General features: G+C 36.2%; 1 protein-coding gene across 3 annotated transcripts; it reads left to right on the top strand.

Annotated features, from left to right (window-relative positions):
- The first annotated feature begins 9,166 nt into the window (after nt 1-9,166).
- On the top strand, nt 9,167-18,267 carry LOC105698893 (polypeptide N-acetylgalactosaminyltransferase 5). Of its 3 annotated transcripts, XM_012423516.2 has the most exons (8): nt 9,167-9,344; nt 9,839-10,614; nt 10,689-11,007; nt 11,092-11,269; nt 11,716-11,896; nt 14,294-14,532; nt 14,636-14,770; nt 14,876-15,025. In XM_012423516.2, exons 2-8 carry the CDS (start codon nt 10,014-10,016, stop codon nt 15,023-15,025), a joined length of 1,803 nt encoding a protein of 600 aa, XP_012278939.1. In that variant the 5' UTR covers nt 9,167-9,344; nt 9,839-10,013. The 3 variants fall into 3 exon arrangements, with proteins under 3 accessions (XP_012278939.1, XP_023288737.1, XP_023288736.1); XM_023432969.1 differs by lacking the exons at nt 9,167-9,344; nt 11,716-11,896 and adding an exon at nt 13,048-13,228 and having other exon boundaries at nt 9,714-10,614; nt 14,876-18,267; XM_023432968.1 differs by lacking the exon at nt 9,167-9,344 and having other exon boundaries at nt 10,014-10,614; nt 14,876-18,267.
- The last annotated feature ends 273 nt before the right edge of the window (nt 18,268-18,540 follow it).

Genomic DNA, 18,540 nt, shown 5'->3' with positions numbered 1-18,540 from the left:
TTGTAAAAAACAAACTTTAAGAAATTCGTCTGATTCTTGGAGATTCCTAAACCTAAAAGGTACGTTTAAATTTTGTTTGCTTTTCTCATTTAATTTTTTTTTAAGAACAAGGCATTTATTACTCTTATTACAATACTTCTACTTTACATGATACAAATCCATCCATTGCACAACTGGAAGCATTTGCAAGAGGATATATTTAAACGGTCTAACATGTTTTATTGTTCTACCTCCGTCCTTGGTACCGACTGACCTTTTGCCTTAACCATTTCTTCAGAATGCGCTAAAAAAGAGCCAAATAACTGTGTTTACGTTGTACGCCCTAGCCCTTAATAAGCTAGGGGAAGAGACTAATCGTTTTAAATTTATAATAAAATAAGACAGAATGAACCTGTTTTACAATAAATAGGTTGTGCGGTCAAGGAAATGCCCTGTTAAGAGCGAGGTGGATTTGCACATATTTACAGCGTACACTCATTCCGAGGGCAATTTCACGTTTCACGGTAAATTTTGCGGATTCATTATGTCTCCTGATGTATTCGCCAGAGTACCGTCTGTCGGCGGTCTTCTTCTGCTTTGTACAGCTCACGGATGATTTATGAGATGTCCTCGATTGTAGAACGGTGAAAGCACTGCAAAATGCAAACCCGCTTGTCCTTATTAAATTCCCACGGTCCCCTACAATGAAGGTCTCGCTCCTCTGAGAGTTAAAGAAGCGTACAATTGGCGAGGATTTTTAAATTTCCTTCTATAAAATTTGCAAAAAAATTCTTAAAATAATAAATGAAAGTCACAGAAAGCACGTGTTCTTCCGGAGAGTGATTCATTAAGCGCGAATTTATAAGCCTCCAATTTTCCATCTAAAATAATTTATTCAATATAAATTGCCCTGCAAATATTGCTTTTATAATAATCAAACTTTTCCTAACGATTTTCAGCCTTTCATCGAGGGTCATTATTTTTCGTGCGCACGAATACGATAATTATTTGCTAAAACATTCATTCTGCACTTATTCGCGTTCCCTGCTCGGGTTTATAATAACCTCTTCTCAACCTTTTCTAACGATTATCGATTCGACCCGCTTCTCCTGCCAGTTTCGAAATTAGGAATTCATCCTTGACCTTCGGCGAGGCCTCCTCTTCGTGGTATTATCGCTAAAACCCGTGCGCTGCGGTGAAAGGAATGCAACGCAGATTGCGAAGACGCCGATGCAACGATTTCCAGGAATGCGGGCCGTCGAGGTACCGTCTCGCGCCGCCCTCTTCCCAATTATCACGAATCCGGAGTTAGGCAAATCCTGTCCAGTCGGTCGAACTGACACGCCATGCGACCGAGAAGGTAAATTGAATTGGCTGACCTTGTTTATTCATTGTCATTCCGCGACGTTTCAAATACCGTGAGGGGCAGTCGCGATCTCGCTCCCGGAACTCGTCGCCGGTATGCGCCGACAGTCCCACACCGGACGCCCCTAACAGCGGTCCCAAAGGAAGTGCAGCGAAGCGCAAGGTCGCGCGTTATTTATCCGCGTCCTTCCACCGTCTCGGGAAATGCTGAACACGGTGGGGGGAGGGAAGGGGGATCGTATTCCGCCCGCGAAAAACCAACTGCGCACGCCGACTGCGCAGTTGAACTGCACGAGCCGACTGCGCACGCGCCGCTTCCTCCTGGAGCCTAACGGTTAATAGTGAAATTCTGCCCGAATGGGAACGCATTCTCCGGGAGCACGCAACCGGCGGCGGAAGCCTCGCCATGCATCAACGCACCGCCGACGCGCAGGTGACGCATAGGAAACAATTAGGCAACGTGCGCGCGCCGGTACACAGCCAATCGTACACCTGAACCCTGCATCGATGGAAGCATCCCCGTAGCGGGACGCTGATAAACTCGACAAAATGAAGTTCGAAACCGTTGAGCGATATCGGCCTTTAATATAAGGGATTAGACCGCTGTAATGCTTAAAAAAAACTGAGTTTTTTTTAGAAAATGATAAAAAATGAAATGTCTATCAATAAGGATTTATTGTACAATTATTGAGGTATAGCAAAAAAATTATTTTCCTACCAAAATAGCATTGCTGAGGCCAATCCATCGGGTCGTTTTTCAGAAGCGCCAAATCGACGGATAAGTTAGTTGCGAAGCAGGGGCACTCGGAACAAAAAACTGAACATTTTCACGTTCTATATGACATTTACTAAAGAAACGTGTAGACGTCTTGCGTTATATTAAGAATTAATCTTGCTACGGATGTTGTTATACTAAATGATTAGGTAAAATATTGCATCTTTTTTTATAATATCCATTATTGTCACAAAATACCATATTTAAAAATATCCCGACATATTTCTTTAGTGGCATAGAAAAATAATATTTTTGGTTCTTTGCTTCGGATGCTACTGCTTTGCAGTTAACCTGCACACCGATTTGACACTCCAGAAAAAAGCCCTTACGTGGACCGGCCCAGTGACGCTATTTTACCCGAAAAAAAAATCTATTTTTTCCTATACTTCAATAATTGTACAAAAAATGCTTAACCGTAGATATTTAATCTTGTTGTTTTCTCAGAATAAATTTTTCAAACAGCTGTTTTTTTTTTTTAAGATATCAAAGTAGTGTAACCACTTACGGGAAACGAGTGAATAACACGTTTGTCCTCGTATTCATGGTCGGACATTTAACTCAGAGTGATAAAACTCCTTCCCGTAGATATTTGACAAATTAGCTATTGATGCAAAAAAAATTGCATTTACACGTCACCATTTTTATACGTACGAAGCGTGAGAAAATTCCATGAACCGGCAGGCATGGGGCGATTCTTCGTGAAAAATGGAGCAACGGACGCATAATTGAAATTCGTTCGGGGTCAGCAGGTTTCGCGCAAGATCAGAGAAATCGGTGTGTAGTCGTGCCGCAGTTCGACAAAAAAGCCCTTAACGATCAGACGACCCTGGAGTCGACCAATTACCTCTCGAGCGAGAGCAAACGGACAATAGTTCAGCAAATTCAATTAAGAACGCATATTTCGAAATATGCGACCAAATCGTGCAAACAGTTCACGATCTAAGGATTGAAAGTACAATTAGAGTCTAGTTTACATGGTATATCATTTAGATGCTTTAGTCACGTGAATTTCGATGTTGGCTTCCAACATCCGTCGCGATGCTTCATTCATGCGAAACGTAATCAAAGGTAACGCACACCGAGGGCATTTGGTTGCCGCGATCGTCTCGTGCTATCCGTGTGTCGTATGAACGAATGCTAATGAACGGCAACCAGTATTTACTGGCACGCATGCCAAGTCTTGAAACGAGCGAACGGGTCTCCGTCCTTGCATCGCGAGAAATGGTTCACTGCGCTGTTAGAACGTTTAACGCACCTCTGGTAGATGTGGAAGTTCCAAAATAGTTGGTCGACCGTAAACCGAGAACGTCCATCCGAAGTGAAATAGCGAAGTGGTGCTAATGTATCGGTAATGTATCATCGACATAGTTGATGGTGCCGGCTAATGACAAAAAGGAAGAGGTATCGGATCGATAACACTTGCGTGATACACATTACTGACGAATCGGTAACCAGTTGGCAACCTGCATCTCAGTTAACACTGCTTGACGAGGAAGTGGGATCGATATCGTTCAAACAAAAAATAAGCGCCACGATTAATCGGAAACAAAGCATCGATACGTTGCAAATACGGTACCGATGTAGCACGAACAAGTCGGTTCTAGTAGTTTAGTGATAAGATCGTAACAAAGGACCATCAACGTAACTAGCGATGAATCGCGGATTGGCCAATAACTGGGTAGCTTGCATGTATGTGCGATAACTATATATCAACGATTCAACAAAAACGGTTTCCGCAACGGTCTCAGGAGCTCGGCTCTATTTATCCTGAGCATCCGGAACGAAACGACGACGATCTTGCCAAGTGGCATATCTTAATTGATATCGACCGCAAACCGCACGGCGCTATCATAATAGTTTGCCATTATCACGAGTCCGTCCGTTCAAGGACGTCTTAATAACGATGACTCGGAGTAAGTGAGCAGAAAAGTAGTACAACGTTATTAATTACATTAACGTGGGAATAATTATTAATATTACTGGTACAGTATCTCCGACGGAAACTTCGATATATCTGACAAAATGTTGCGGCTATTTAAGTATAGTCCTTAACAGCTGCGACATCGTATGGTTGATTTTTCCTTTACAACACGAAATACGTAGAGTGGAGCTTGAAACAAATTCTGATGTGGAAAGTGCACATACTCGTAACGGAACCGATGTGCCGTGCCTTCAAATTGAACTTTTAGCGACGATCGATTTCTCACGGGACCTTGTTAGAATTCACTCCGCCATTCCGTAAAAGTTACCGTTAGAATTCATTATTACAGTCTCGTCAGACAAAATTTGCGTGGGGTTAATTCGGATCAGCAGCGACGGGTAAAACGAGAATTACCTTAAAAGAGTTTGCGTATAAGGTTCGTTCACCTCGCAAATTGAACAAATGCGCTCTTATGGGGGGCTGGTTTGCCAACCCTCTCCGATCTAGCATCGTCAGTTCCTAATACAATGCGAAAACTTGCAAAGACTTAGGCTCGACGCTTGTTGTGAGGAGGTTTGCTCTGCTTCGCTCGTGGAAATCTAATATGATCTTGTCGGAATTGAACAATTGTTGTTGTTTCGCAGAGAAAGGAATGTCACTCATTTAAATCAACTACATCAATTTTTCCTCTAAAAAACGATTATTTCTTGCATTAATTTATAATTCAGGTAACAATATATATTTATTTTACTCAACTAATCTTTTTTCCCAACGTAATGTTGTTATTTTTGCGAACATTACCTGATTTCTACGACCTACTTTAAGTGTCTATTGTAGTATACTATATATTATGTAATCCTATAATAATTCTATAGTCCTCCGCGATGCTTTCTCGCTTCATTACTTGTATATGTTGAAAACATTTGCGCTACCGGTATCTTTCATCTCAGAAGGTATATATTATGCTCTTGCCTTATCACGCATTTAATGGACATTTCATTTTAACACTTTACCGACCGGGGGCCTATTAATCGGTTTTGCGATATCCGTGATCGCCATTTACTTGCAAAGTCGCCGGTCAATAAAGTGTTCATATGTCAGATTTGAAGCATAGATTAAAACATAAAAAGAAGTAAACATATGATTTTAATCAGGGTGGGTTTTGGGACCAGGGGGTGCACCACAAAACTAGGCGCTATGGTATTCGGAAAGCACATAATTCCGAGAGTAGTTTAAGCATAAAGAGTTTCAATTTCGTCCACGCTATCGGATAGTTACCTCTTGTAGTATTTTTGATGGGGGTGGGTTTGGAACCTTGGGGGTGGAGCACAAAATTCTTCGCTATGGTATCGAGAGAACACATAATTCATAGAGTAATCTAAGCATAAAGAGTTTCAATTTTCTCTTCGCGATCAGATAGTTATCTCTTGTAGTATTTTTGATGGGGGTGGGTTTGGAACCTTGGGGGTTGAGCACAAAATTCGGCGCTATTGTATTCGGATAGTACATAATTCTAGGAGTTATTTAAGCGTAAATAGTTTCAATTTTCTCTTCGCAATCGGATAGTTACCTCTTGTGGATTTTTTTAATGGGGGTGGGTTTTCCGACTTAAGGGTGGAAATTTTAATTTATGAATATGATTTTCAGAAAGCACATAATTTGCTGATAAGTTTTCCCCCATTTTTGATTATTTAAACACTTTTTTTAGGGCAGTGGTGGTAGCTTTTTGAGTACCTAGCACCCCCACAGAAAAAGTCAATTTTTTACCAAAAACTGAGCTAGCACAAAATTTGCAAATGTAGCACATAATTAGCACATAAGGAGCACAAAACGTTAAGATATAGAAATTTGAATTTTGTATAGATGGGGGTGCCAGCTATACGCACCTAAATTAGAGATTTACTGCACACTTTTAAATTCAGTACAAGTCATACCCAACTCTGAATACCTCTAAGAAGGGACAACTGTTCCAACAAAAAAGTGAGTAAATCATCTTGACTTTATAACCTATCATGCAATTAACAGAAAAAAATCATTATAATACGTAGGTGTCACTACGGTACATATGTACCGTTAATAACTGGAAACGTAATAAATAAAATGACGCGGCTTAAGAAAAAAAATACTATACAAATGCAAATCCCATAACAATACTTTCGATTCTCAGTTTGAAATACATGAATGAGTTTCGAAACTACAATAAATTATAGAAGGCATGAAAAAACTTCATTGGTTGAACGCGCTCTACTGTAAAATTTCTAAGTATTCTATCTCCATTTTTAAATAGCTAACAGAATTAATTCCAAAGTTCTGCAGAAATTAAATCAAATCAATTGCAGAAATTCGGAACAATCTTCTAAACGCATTCATTTTGGATTTTTTTTTTTCCTCGAAGAAATATATAATTCGTGATCATTTTGCATGAATAATAGAACTCAAGATGGTGAATGTACGAAGCACATCAAGTTGTATGATCATACGTAAAGGTATGTTCCACCAAAGGAACGAAGAAACGTTCTCGAACGTACTGTCGCGTCGCCGATATCCGTTACTTTTACAGCTTCGGGCTAATCGTTTAAACGCGTAATGTGTTCGCTAATGCTGAGAAAACCCCACAGAGGTTATGTCGTACGTGCGCGTACGTAGCTCACCGCGTTATTCTTCGAATGTCGTTCCACACAAGAGCCGGTTTATCTCCGAATTATATAAACTTTCCTCGTAGCGAGATCATAACAAGCGCAAGAAGAAAATATACAGCCGTTGATCTCTAAATATTGCTAATGATGCTACGTCAAATTCCTTTCACTTCTTTCCCGACAAGGAGACGAGCCATAAAATACTAGACACCTTTACACTGGAAACGTAGTGCTTGATCATTGAATAAGAGACACCGAGTAATACATGTCAAGGATAGAACTCTGAAATGGAAAAAAGAAACTTGGAGAACCTTTAAAAACAGATTTATTGCCCGAAATTAATGCTTTAAACTTGTTTTACTTGGTGATTAAAGTGAATCTGACTCCCTTCTTTTCTGTTTATCTCTAAATGAGGTAAAATGCGTAAATAATACGTTTCAAGGGTGAAAGTGTGTTTATTGGGACATAAAAGAATAGTTGTTTGAAAAAGGCTGAAATTATTACAGAACATAATATTTCAAACGCTTAATTAAAATTTTGTTTTCAAAATATTTGCTCTTTTCATATCTGGTAATTAAATCGAAATTGTCATCGAATATGCTCTATTACCATTTTCAGACACCGAATTTTATTTAATTGAAAAGGGGACAACTTTCTTTATGAGGAATGAAAGTCATCAAAATGCACGGGGGGCATTATTTCCCTGCATTAAATCAACGAGGGTCTTGTTTTAACGTAACTCCAAAAAATTTGAGTATGTCAATAAAAGTAATAAAAAACACGTTTCTATTATCCCTTGCTGAGATTCAAAAATATATAGTTCTATAATGATTAACGCGATGTTTTGTTCCTATTTAGAAGCAAGCTACCATAATGTTGTTTTTCCGCATGGCCGTGATCATAGGGGTTTTTGTTTTTCTAAAATATAATTTGACCTGGCATTATTGAACACGCAGTTACCTATATTGCAACGTCATCCACACATCCAACGTCCTCTGACATCAGATTCGGATTTACGCTTATAAATTCCCCTCGGGTGATTAATCGTCCAATTTCGAGTTTCAATTCACGTTTGTAGGCATTGTCAATATTGTCCATAATCCATAATTCCTATCCATTGCGATAGAACCGTGGCATCAATAAATCGATCGTTCAGTATCACCGGCGATACGAGCGAATTATTGATGTTAACAGAAACGTTGGTAATTAATCCGTAGGTATGTAATTTGCGATCTTGTTGTAAATACGTAACTGAAAATTCACCGAAACACAACCTGCGCCATTATAGCAAACAAACGATAGCTTTATACCGCGTGAAATTATAAATTGTCTGCTTTGTTTCATGGACAAGTGAGTAATCCAATCATGGAGCATTCTTTATATGATCCTTGCTCCATCATAATGTCATTCTATTATACCTAAGACAGATAAGAAAATTGATGCATTCGCTCAGATTTTTAATAGTACTGAATTGAAAAATACCCAAGTTGAAACGGGTTCTGTCATTTTAGCGAAAGGTGTTATTGAAGAAATCATTCGCCAACGACGCGTGAAAATTTCGTATAATCTGTAACGTGTATATCAATACCATTCCAAAAACTGTCTACTTTAAACTTCTGAACAATTACTTTAAAAATTGACAAAATAAGTTTCAGACTGATAAAAATGAAAATGTCGACAGCGAGTAAATTAAATTAAGCAAAGTCCAATGTATGCTACTTTTATCAACTTCGGTCATTTTAGGAAAATATTTGATTTATAAAAAGTACCTCCAAAACCGTAATACATTACTGAACGCAAGTATATCCCTTATGTATGCATTTTTAATCCTTAAACGAAAAGTTGATTATTTTAACTCAATGCCGTCATAAATCTGCATTTTGCATGTGCAATGTAACATTTTACCATATCCTCATATAGATAGTGTGATTAATAATATTTAGAAAGAAAAAGAAACGTGAATTGGTTCTTGAAGAGAGATATTTATATTTTTTTATATACATTTATATTATGATTCATTCCGTTGAAGGGTTGAAATTAAGTTACGTAACTCTCTCTCTTCTGTAAAATCCTTTAATTAATGTCCAAAAATGAATGTGAAAGTTCGCAAATCTTCGTTATATACATATAAGAATCGAAGAAAAAGTATTACCATCTTCAGGTTAAATGCCGGAAGAATTTGATTATCAGCTCGGTGCAGTACGATTCCAAGATTTGCTTGCGTCAAATACAGCGGGAGGAAACAATGGAACAGGATTTAAAGTGTACTCGAAATGGATGACATTGGAAGCGAATTCCAACTTACGCATACGCGATTCCATATTTTCCGCGTGGGCTAGTCGCAACTGCACGACTCTGCATTACCGACAGGCATCGAATGAAGTGGTTCAGTCGATTTCGATTGATCGAACGAGCGCAACATGAGCTGCCATGAGACGCGCGCGGTTCAGCTTTGATTCGGTTCTGCTCGTGGCGTACCGTGACGCGGCAACCACGTAGCGGTTATCTCCAAAGTTTACGGTTAACGATCGGTTTCGCTTAATGATTGGTCCGCATATCGGATCGGTGGTTAGCTGCAAGGTGAATGTAACCGGATCTATCTTGACACTTCCGAGGAGCGTAAGAATATCGAAACGCAATTTGCATACGCGTATCCTCTTGTTTCCAGGTACGTTTATTTTCTTTCCACACCGGCTGCTACGCAGGGAGGGAGAATGACTATAGTTTAAGAGTTCTTACATTTGATTACAACCAATTCCAATGACGCAATACCAGTTAAACGAAGGCGCGCTCGTTCTCATTGTCATTGGCGCTTTCTTTATAAAATTTAAATCGGTTCTCGACCTTTTGACAGAAAAATTCAATGATGCAGTTCGCGTTAATATTCCAATCTGGGATTGCAATTTTCAGAATTGGAACATGACCTCTTTGCAACTGACTTCAGGGAAAAAGAATCGTTGATAAAGTTTAAAGTTGTTTGGTTATAATTGATAAGAGATTGTTTTGTTTCTATGTTGAGGTAAATTGCTGCAACTGATATCTCAAAGAATTACACATTAAAAGTTATTTTAGCTTAATTTTAAAAGTTTGTAATTCTCTCGTTAATTAACCTGTACATTTGATGAATAATCAAGGATTAATTTTGAATTATATGTGTTTCAGGGTACTTATTGAAGTTTGTGAACCTGTAATGCAATTGACGTTGATAAACGGTGGGCTGTTAATGGACACTCGATAATTGATGGTTCTTCATTGCCTCATCAACGATTGATCTCTGAAGACTGGGTGATGATCTCAGGATTATTTTCAGGACCGAATACCCAACTAGACTGGAAATATGTTTCGCTCCAAGATTCGTATACACACGTGTCAAGTGATTTTGTTGACATCACTAGTATGGTTTTTGGTAGATGTCATGGTACTTATGTTTTATTCGGATTGCATCGGAGGGACAGGATGGGGTTGTCCCGATAACAAACAACCAATAGGCACGGAGGAAAGTCAACCTCATGCGGCAGTCCTTAAGAGGGAAGTCAAAGAATCGACGGAAGAAAGTAAAAGACGATATAAGCAATCAGAGTTGCATTTATGGAGGCCAGCCAAAGTAATCAGAGAAAGTAGAGGTAGTCCAGGTGAAATGGGCAGTGCTGTCCACATTGCAGCTGAATTAGAAGCAAAACAACAAGAACTTTTTAAACTTAATCAGTTCAATTTAATGGCCAGCGATATGATCTCATTAAATAGATCATTGAAGGATGTTCGGTTGGAAGGTTGTAAAACTAAAAAATATAATAAATATCTTCCAAATACTAGTATCGTTATCGTGTTCCACAATGAAGCCTGGAGTACGTTGCTCCGTACAGTTTGGTCTGTAATTAATCGTTCTCCTAGATCTTTATTAAAAGAAATCATTCTTGTGGATGATGCTAGCGAACGAGGTAAGAGTTTACTAGTTACATGTCATATGCTGTATGTACGACGATGCAAAGAATTCTAAATCATATTTTTTCAGAACACTTGAAGCAGGATCTTGAAGACTATGTAAAGACCTTGCCTGTATCAACTTATGTATTTCGAACAGAAAAGAGATCAGGTTTAATAAGAGCACGGCTTTTAGGAGCAAAACATGTAAAAGGACAAGTTATTACATTCCTGGATGCACACTGTGAGTGTACCGAGGGCTGGTTAGAACCACTTCTTTCTAGAATTGCAGACGATAGAAAGACTGTTGTTTGTCCAATCATTGATGTAATTAGTGATGATACATTCGAATACATCACTGCTAGTGACATGACTTGGGGAGGTTTTAATTGGAAACTTAACTTTAGATGGTAAACTGCAGTATTAATGAAGACAATTTTATTATCGATATGGTATGAGAATCATATTGAATATAAATTTATTCATAATTATAGGTACAGAGTGGCCCAAAGAGAAATGGATAGACGCAATGGAGACAGAACAGCACCCCTTCGAACGCCAACTATGGCAGGAGGGCTTTTCTCTATCGACAAAGAATACTTTTATGAACTAGGTGCTTACGATGAGGGTATGGATATTTGGGGTGGAGAAAATCTAGAAATGAGTTTTCGGGTAAGTTATTTTTTCCTTTGAGAAAGACAATAAATAAGACAGTGATTTTAAATAATTGACTTCATTTCCTTTTAACTTTTTTTACTGATTACCATATATCGATACAATCGCAGGGTTATTAAATTTTTAATGTAATGAATTGATTTCCCTGTCTTATTTTTAAACATTACTATAGGCTGGATTTATGCACATTGAGAGTGAAATATATGTACGATATAAAATTCTTTTAACAAGTAGTTTCAGGATAATCGTTACGATTCCCATATGAAAATAAGTAACTTGAAATAGGTTTACAGCTGTGTTATTTACCTGTACCCGAGTCCTGGAGGATATAAAACATTTGCAGATATATGTATATATTATTCCCTTGATTTATGGACCGTGCTTATTAGCTGTGGGAAAAATAATGTTACAGAACTCCTTATAAAATTTCAAGTTACTTGTAGGTATGGCAGTGCGGTGGAATTTTAGAAATCAGCCCGTGTTCGCACGTAGGGCACGTGTTCCGCGACAAGAGCCCTTACACATTCCCTGGCGGTGTCAGCAAGATCGTTCTTCATAATGCGGCCAGGGTGGCCGAGGTCTGGATGGATGAGTGGAGAGACTTTTACTATGCCATGAATCCAGGTTAGAAGATTATAGTTTCTATCGCGCCATTTACTATGTTAACAATGTCTTGACACATTTCCCACACAAATTCTTTCTGTCCCCTACCAAATAGAACAGAAGATATTATTTTATTTAATGAAGACAATATGCATATTAGAAACGTAACCTCAAACTAACACGTGTTATTGAACAACACATTCACTTATCGTTATTTTTTCTATAATTGTACTACTCGGTGGAATGACGAAACATTACGAAAAAAAAAGAAAAAGAAAAACACAATTTTACGGATAGAATTTTATTATCAGAAATTCAGTATTTAACGGGTATCTGACTGAAAGCTAAATTGTTCTCCATAATTGTTAAATGTAGGATATTTAAAAATTTAATTGTTATTACCTTTCTAATACGTGTTCATATACCTGCACGGTATTTCAATGTATTTTGCATTGACGTAATTTTGATATTAAATTTTGATAGACTGATCTTCAGAATAAGTGTGTAATTATGCATTGAGACAGACGTGTAAAGCTCAATTTCGTATGTGTTTTGCTTAGCAAGAGTCACATTTCACTTAAAGCTTTCAAACAGATTCAAGTTGTCTTTGCACATTATCAACATTTTTAATTGCTTTCACAATCTGAATAATCGTTCACATACAGTAATTACGTCATCGCAGAGAACTACTCTTACATTATACGATTTGTTATCTAATGAAATATTAACGTGATTTTAATTTTCTCTATTTTTAAACCTTGTGCTAATGCTAATATGTTATTACTGTATTGTCATTAATCACGTTTAAATACAATCTAAACTAATCGATGTGAACCATATGATCCATAAAACATAACATCTCCAATTAGGTCGTCCAATAAACACTGATAGTATCAATTGATGGTTTCCGTGAATGGTTTATATTTTAGGTGAATATTAAAGCGCCCTCGATTAGAATGTCTCTTGCTGTCTTAACCACTCATCCATTCGACCGACTAACAAAATATATGAACTTATGAAAATGTTTACTGGACCAACTAGTTATTCTAGGTGCTGAAGAAGAATCCAGATGCGGGCTGCCAATACTTAATATCGTTGTAGTTTAAATAACATTCTTTGAATCAGTTTTACCCGTTTAATTGCTAACTTACTAACAAAACTGAGTTGGTTAGATATGGATGTGTGGTGGGACATTGGAGATTGCCACGTGCTCGCACGTCGGACATGTATTCCGTAAGTCGACTCCATATACATTTCCTGGTGGCACCAGCAAGATAGTGAATCACAACAATGCGCGACTTGCAGAGGTCTGGTTGGACCAGTGGAAGTACTTCTATTACAACATTAACCCAGGTAGCACTAACGTCGCTATCGTCGGGCCTGTCTCTGCGATGATCGCTGCCTTGCTCTAGCATGTCTTTACTGAACTGTCAGCATGTTCAACTGCCGGTTGTTCATATTTTTCATTGTCAGTTTATGGTTTGGGCTGCAACTGCTTTTCTCAAATACCCATTAATCATTCGAAACATTCGAATTACTACCGATTCTGTTCATTCTCTTGAATTATCAGAATCTATTTAACGCAATTATACACGTACTACAAAAATGTATTTGCATAATGTTTGATCGTGTTATAATATGTATAAATCATTATCTGTATGTGATCAGACATATAACGTAATATGGATTTACATTTCATGACTGGTTATAATTTCTCTCCAACTTTATTGATCATTTATTACGCGAGAACTTTACATGCAAATGCACCGTGAGACGTATGAAGGTCTCGGAAGACGCATATAGTGGGAGAGTAATATTGTATTAACCGAACATTGACTATATTTTGGGGATAATTAAGATATTTGTGGACTTTTTTGCATGAATTTGTCCAACTCCGCGGGATGAATTTTTAGCATTTCATTTGCAGCATATACTTCTTATTTTTTAAGCACCCGTCCAGGTACTATTCAGGAGGCACTTGCAGGAGATCGTACACATTGGTGCTGTTTCACAATTAACAGTGTATTTTTATTATTTCAGCACGTCTTTTCAACACATTTCCTTTTCCCGCCAATGCACCACATACACACAGCAATTTAAACATTAAAATATGAAACAATTTTGTAAATTTGATTTTTTCTTGTAACTATACCCGACATATTCTGATAAACATTTCAATTTTGAGAAAATTGTTCTTATGCAATCGCACATTTTTACTATTTTCATTGTGTAATTAAGTTTTTAAAAAAATAATACTGGTTAGTGGAATATGTAATCAATCCAAATAATCAAATTTGCAAAATTTGTATGTATTACGAGTCGCATGAAAAGACAATGCGAATCTTTTCTTTGTTACATGATTTTTTATGTATATGGCTAAATTCTAATTGATAAATCGAAAAATGTTTATTGTTGTAGGTGCTAGAAGCGTGTCTGTTGGTGACGTTTCAGAACGAGTAAAACTGCGAGAGAAACTGAAATGTAAAAGCTTCAGATGGTATTTGGAGAATATCTACCCAGAATCTCCCATGCCTCTTGATTACTACTATCTCGGAGACGTGAAAAACGTGGAGACACGTAATTGCTTAGATACTATGGGAAGAAGAACAGGTGAGAACGTCGGAATTAGTTACTGTCATGGACTCGGTGGTAATCAAGTAAGTAATTGGAACCACAACTTTCTATTTTGAATGTTATCAAAGCTTATTAAATATGTACATACTAAAATTACTAGCACTTACTTTATTATTAAATTCCCAGGTTTTCGCTTATACCAAGAGGCAACAAATCATGTCCGATGACATGTGTCTCGATGCTGCCAATCCTCAAGGCCCAGTTAAAATCGTACGATGTCATGGAATGGGCGGAAATCAAGCTTGGGTTTATGATGAAGATGTAAGTTCTCATAACAACAACAACAACAACAACAATAATAATTATAATAGAGTCCTAAATATTTTAATTGTTTCACTTATTTGTTACATTTTATTTCTTTTACAGAGTAAAATGATCAGACATACAAATACTGGTCATTGCTTATCGAAGCCTCGCCCAGGAGATGCGTCGCAGCCCGTTTTAGCGCCTTGCGACAAACATAATCTTGGTCAAAAATGGATAATGCAAAGTAAATTCAGATGGCAAGCTAGCTAATACTAGGCAGCTGTGATCGGTAAAACTGCACGCAATACTTGTTAATGTATTTAATAAATTGAATTCCAAGGACTGGCTCTCAAAGAGCTTTTCTCACATTCAAGATTTAACAAAAATTAACCAGTTATGGTCTCCAAGAAGATTACAGACTGGTAGAATAGAGTGAACTCGTATATGCGCCAATTGCATTATAGGCGAGCTTGATTAAACTGACTTTTTCCTCGCTTGGATGACCAGACTGAGAGTCTATTTAACTTTATTGATTCTTCCAAGACTTGTCTAACGTTGATAGCAGGATCGAGGATTTACTGCTACTTTCAATTATGCATTAATAATTGCACACAATGGTATCATGAATATGAAGGACGTCTTCGTGCAAAAAATGACGTCTCCGTAATACTCAAAATACTGGTTAATGAAAATAATTATTATTGGACAGATGATGCATATCAGACCGCTGTTATAAGTGAATTATTGTTGTAGTGAGAGTGTTAATTGAAATATTTGGTTGTTGGGATGAGTGCAATGGTAATGATCGACTATTAAAGTCGGTTTTAGTTAACATGGACCAGATGAACGCGTAAATGTCGCAGCTGTACATTAGCTGTAGAGTGTACGTGATGATAACGTGTCAGTACTCGTCAGAATAATATAACTTGTATGTGTACAGGTACTTAATCATAGGGAAGAGCACTGGGTCCTTTTGTATCGTTAACTCAATCTCTATAGTTCCTTGCTGGATCTACTATTTTAATTTTTAGTAAATCATCTCTCCGTGAACACCACACGCGCGCGCGCGAGATATAATTAGTACATGTATATGAATTCACAGATGTAGTTTTACAAAGTTGAGCACATGACTCGTGCAATCGTAAATCTGTTATCTTGCGTTTCATAAATTTAATTTTACATAAAAACAGAGATTCTAAGAACGTATTACTTTAAAGGTGGTACGAATATTTTTTTTAATTTGCCTTAAATTTAATTTATTTTATAATAAATATAAATTTGTTAACAATTGATAGTGAATTCGACTATTACTGATAACACGGGTATATACAAATCCTAGAATTTGATAATTCTGGAGCCCATCCCTTTTGACAGGTTGTTATAGTTAAAACTATAACGTATTTCTCACGCTCACGTAAAAGTTGTCATCCTATAGACATCTGTCACGCTTAACAATAACAATAATAATCAGTGGACTGATTTTGTACAGTTTTAATTGCGTCCACTTTAGAATATCGCTCTTTATCGCGACTATAATCCGATATCAGAGTTAGACAAAGTGTCTAATTATTCAATAATTATGTGATTCGATAAAAATTCTAATGGTACTTATGGTGATGGTGCAACTGTTTACTGCTTCAATATGTTTAATTAATTTTTTTGAGACTGCAGTATTTATATTTGTACAGCCCTTGTACTGAATTCTATTTCTAAGTAGAAAAGAAGTATTTTACAAGATCAAGTAATTACTTGAAATGTCCCGTGTCAGGTATATCTCTTGCAGAAATATGCAACTACTGAACGAAACATTCTTGACCTTATGTAAACCTCGAGTTTGTACAACTTTTTTGTACAATGAAAATTGCTAAGATTTAAGTACTTCAAAGTAACTACTATGATTTGTTCGTGAAGCTTTCTATATATAATGATGTACTATAATGTTCTGAATAAGAGTTTTATTGCTAGCACATTAACAGTTATAAAACGATGATAGATTTTGCTGTTAGCCAAGATTATCTTAAGAGATTCGATTTAAGTATGATTGTTAATTGGTTCTGCAATACCTGTTTATATTTTATGCTTTTGAAAGCATATTTCATGCATTCAAAAGTATTAAATGTTGTATTGCATTGTACAATTGGTAATATACATTTCTGATGTACAATAAGCGAAAAAGTAATAATAGAACATTTTGCGACAATGCGTATACCTTATGAATTATTTAAATATTAACACAATTGTGCGACCAATGTCAAAACCAATTACATTAATTTGTTATTAATGATATTGGTCAAGGATTTTTTTAATTAAATTTGTCACAATCGTATGTTTCTTGATAGTAGCTATTGTATTCTCCTAATTTTTCGCCATTATTAGCGAAATAGCAGAATCATATGCAATACCGATTGATTTATTTGAAAACTATAATGTTATCAGTCTGAGATGGTAAACAAATGTTATCAAAGATAAATATTACTAACATTTTCTTCCATAAGCCCAAATAAGTACATATTATAGTTTACTATCTTTATAGTTTCCATATGCAACCAATTTTGTAATTTATAAATTGACTACAATTACACTTGATAAATGCGATACTTCTCCAAGGAAGCGCCATTTTTCATATCTTCCAATTTTCAGAGTTCATCATTTTACACATTTCCGTTTATCTAAACCTCACAGTAATATCCACTTTCAAATATGTAAAGCAAAAGAAGTTTTTAATAAAAATACTTCTACAATTTGAAACAATTTCATTATAAGATTAATAAATGTAAAAGTCAGTAGTCTATTGTTAACAGATTTTTATTGCAATAAATTCAACGTTTTATTGTTGACATAAGAAATGATTTCCATTTGAGATGTGTATATCACAATATTACAAGGTGAAAGTGAATATTTCAACAAATTTATACACCATAGCAATATTTACTGTTGAAGTGCTTGCATTATACACAATTGCTCTGATTACAAATATTTTTACATTATTTTATATGCTATATACTAAGGTTGCACAGTTAATGACCCAATGCTGAAGACCAATTGAGTAATGCGATAGAGCAGTATTATGTCAACTAATTCTAATTTACATAAGGGTACCACACGGACATCATTTTCAACGTGTGAAAACTTCCTTCCATTCCAAAATACAGATCAATCTCAGTTTACTAGGTACAAAATTATTTCATTATTTATACAAGTATCAAAATACCTACACTCATAAATATTATATATATATTAGTTTATTTTCCAGCAACAATACTATGAGATTTATTCAAACTACTATTTGTTCAGCCCTGATTATGCATAAAACATGTGATAAAAACACATTTTATCGGTGAAAACAAATTCTAAAGACAGATTGGTTTGAATAAAATTACAATTAGCGTATACACGCGACGTGATAATCGTATTAAACATTATTTATCAGGGAATGACATTTCATAAGAATTATGTTTAACATTTTAATGTATGTACATATACAATAAATACAGAAATTTTATAAGTCAAAAGTAGTTCCTGAATTTTATGTATTGCCCTTACAAATAATTCTCAGTTGTTGCAAAACAGACTAAATTCATGGAATTCATAATCTTATTATTAGCTGATTCAAAACTAAAGTCTTTATCGTGAAATGATTTTAAAGAGGTACACATTTTTTGTCTTAAACTCTTTTCAAAAATACAAGTAGTACATGACAACTAACAAAGATTCACTACTTTAAATGAGTATTAAATCAAATGTCTACGTCATGATGAATCTCAATTTAACTCAACCGTTTTGAT

Source organism: Orussus abietinus, unplaced genomic scaffold (assembly GCF_000612105.2).
Source record: "Orussus abietinus isolate OABI.00-Male unplaced genomic scaffold, Oabi_2.0 scaffold512, whole genome shotgun sequence".
NCBI lineage: Eukaryota > Metazoa > Arthropoda > Insecta > Hymenoptera > Orussidae > Orussus > Orussus abietinus.
This window is presented reverse-complemented; position numbering and strand designations above follow the sequence as displayed.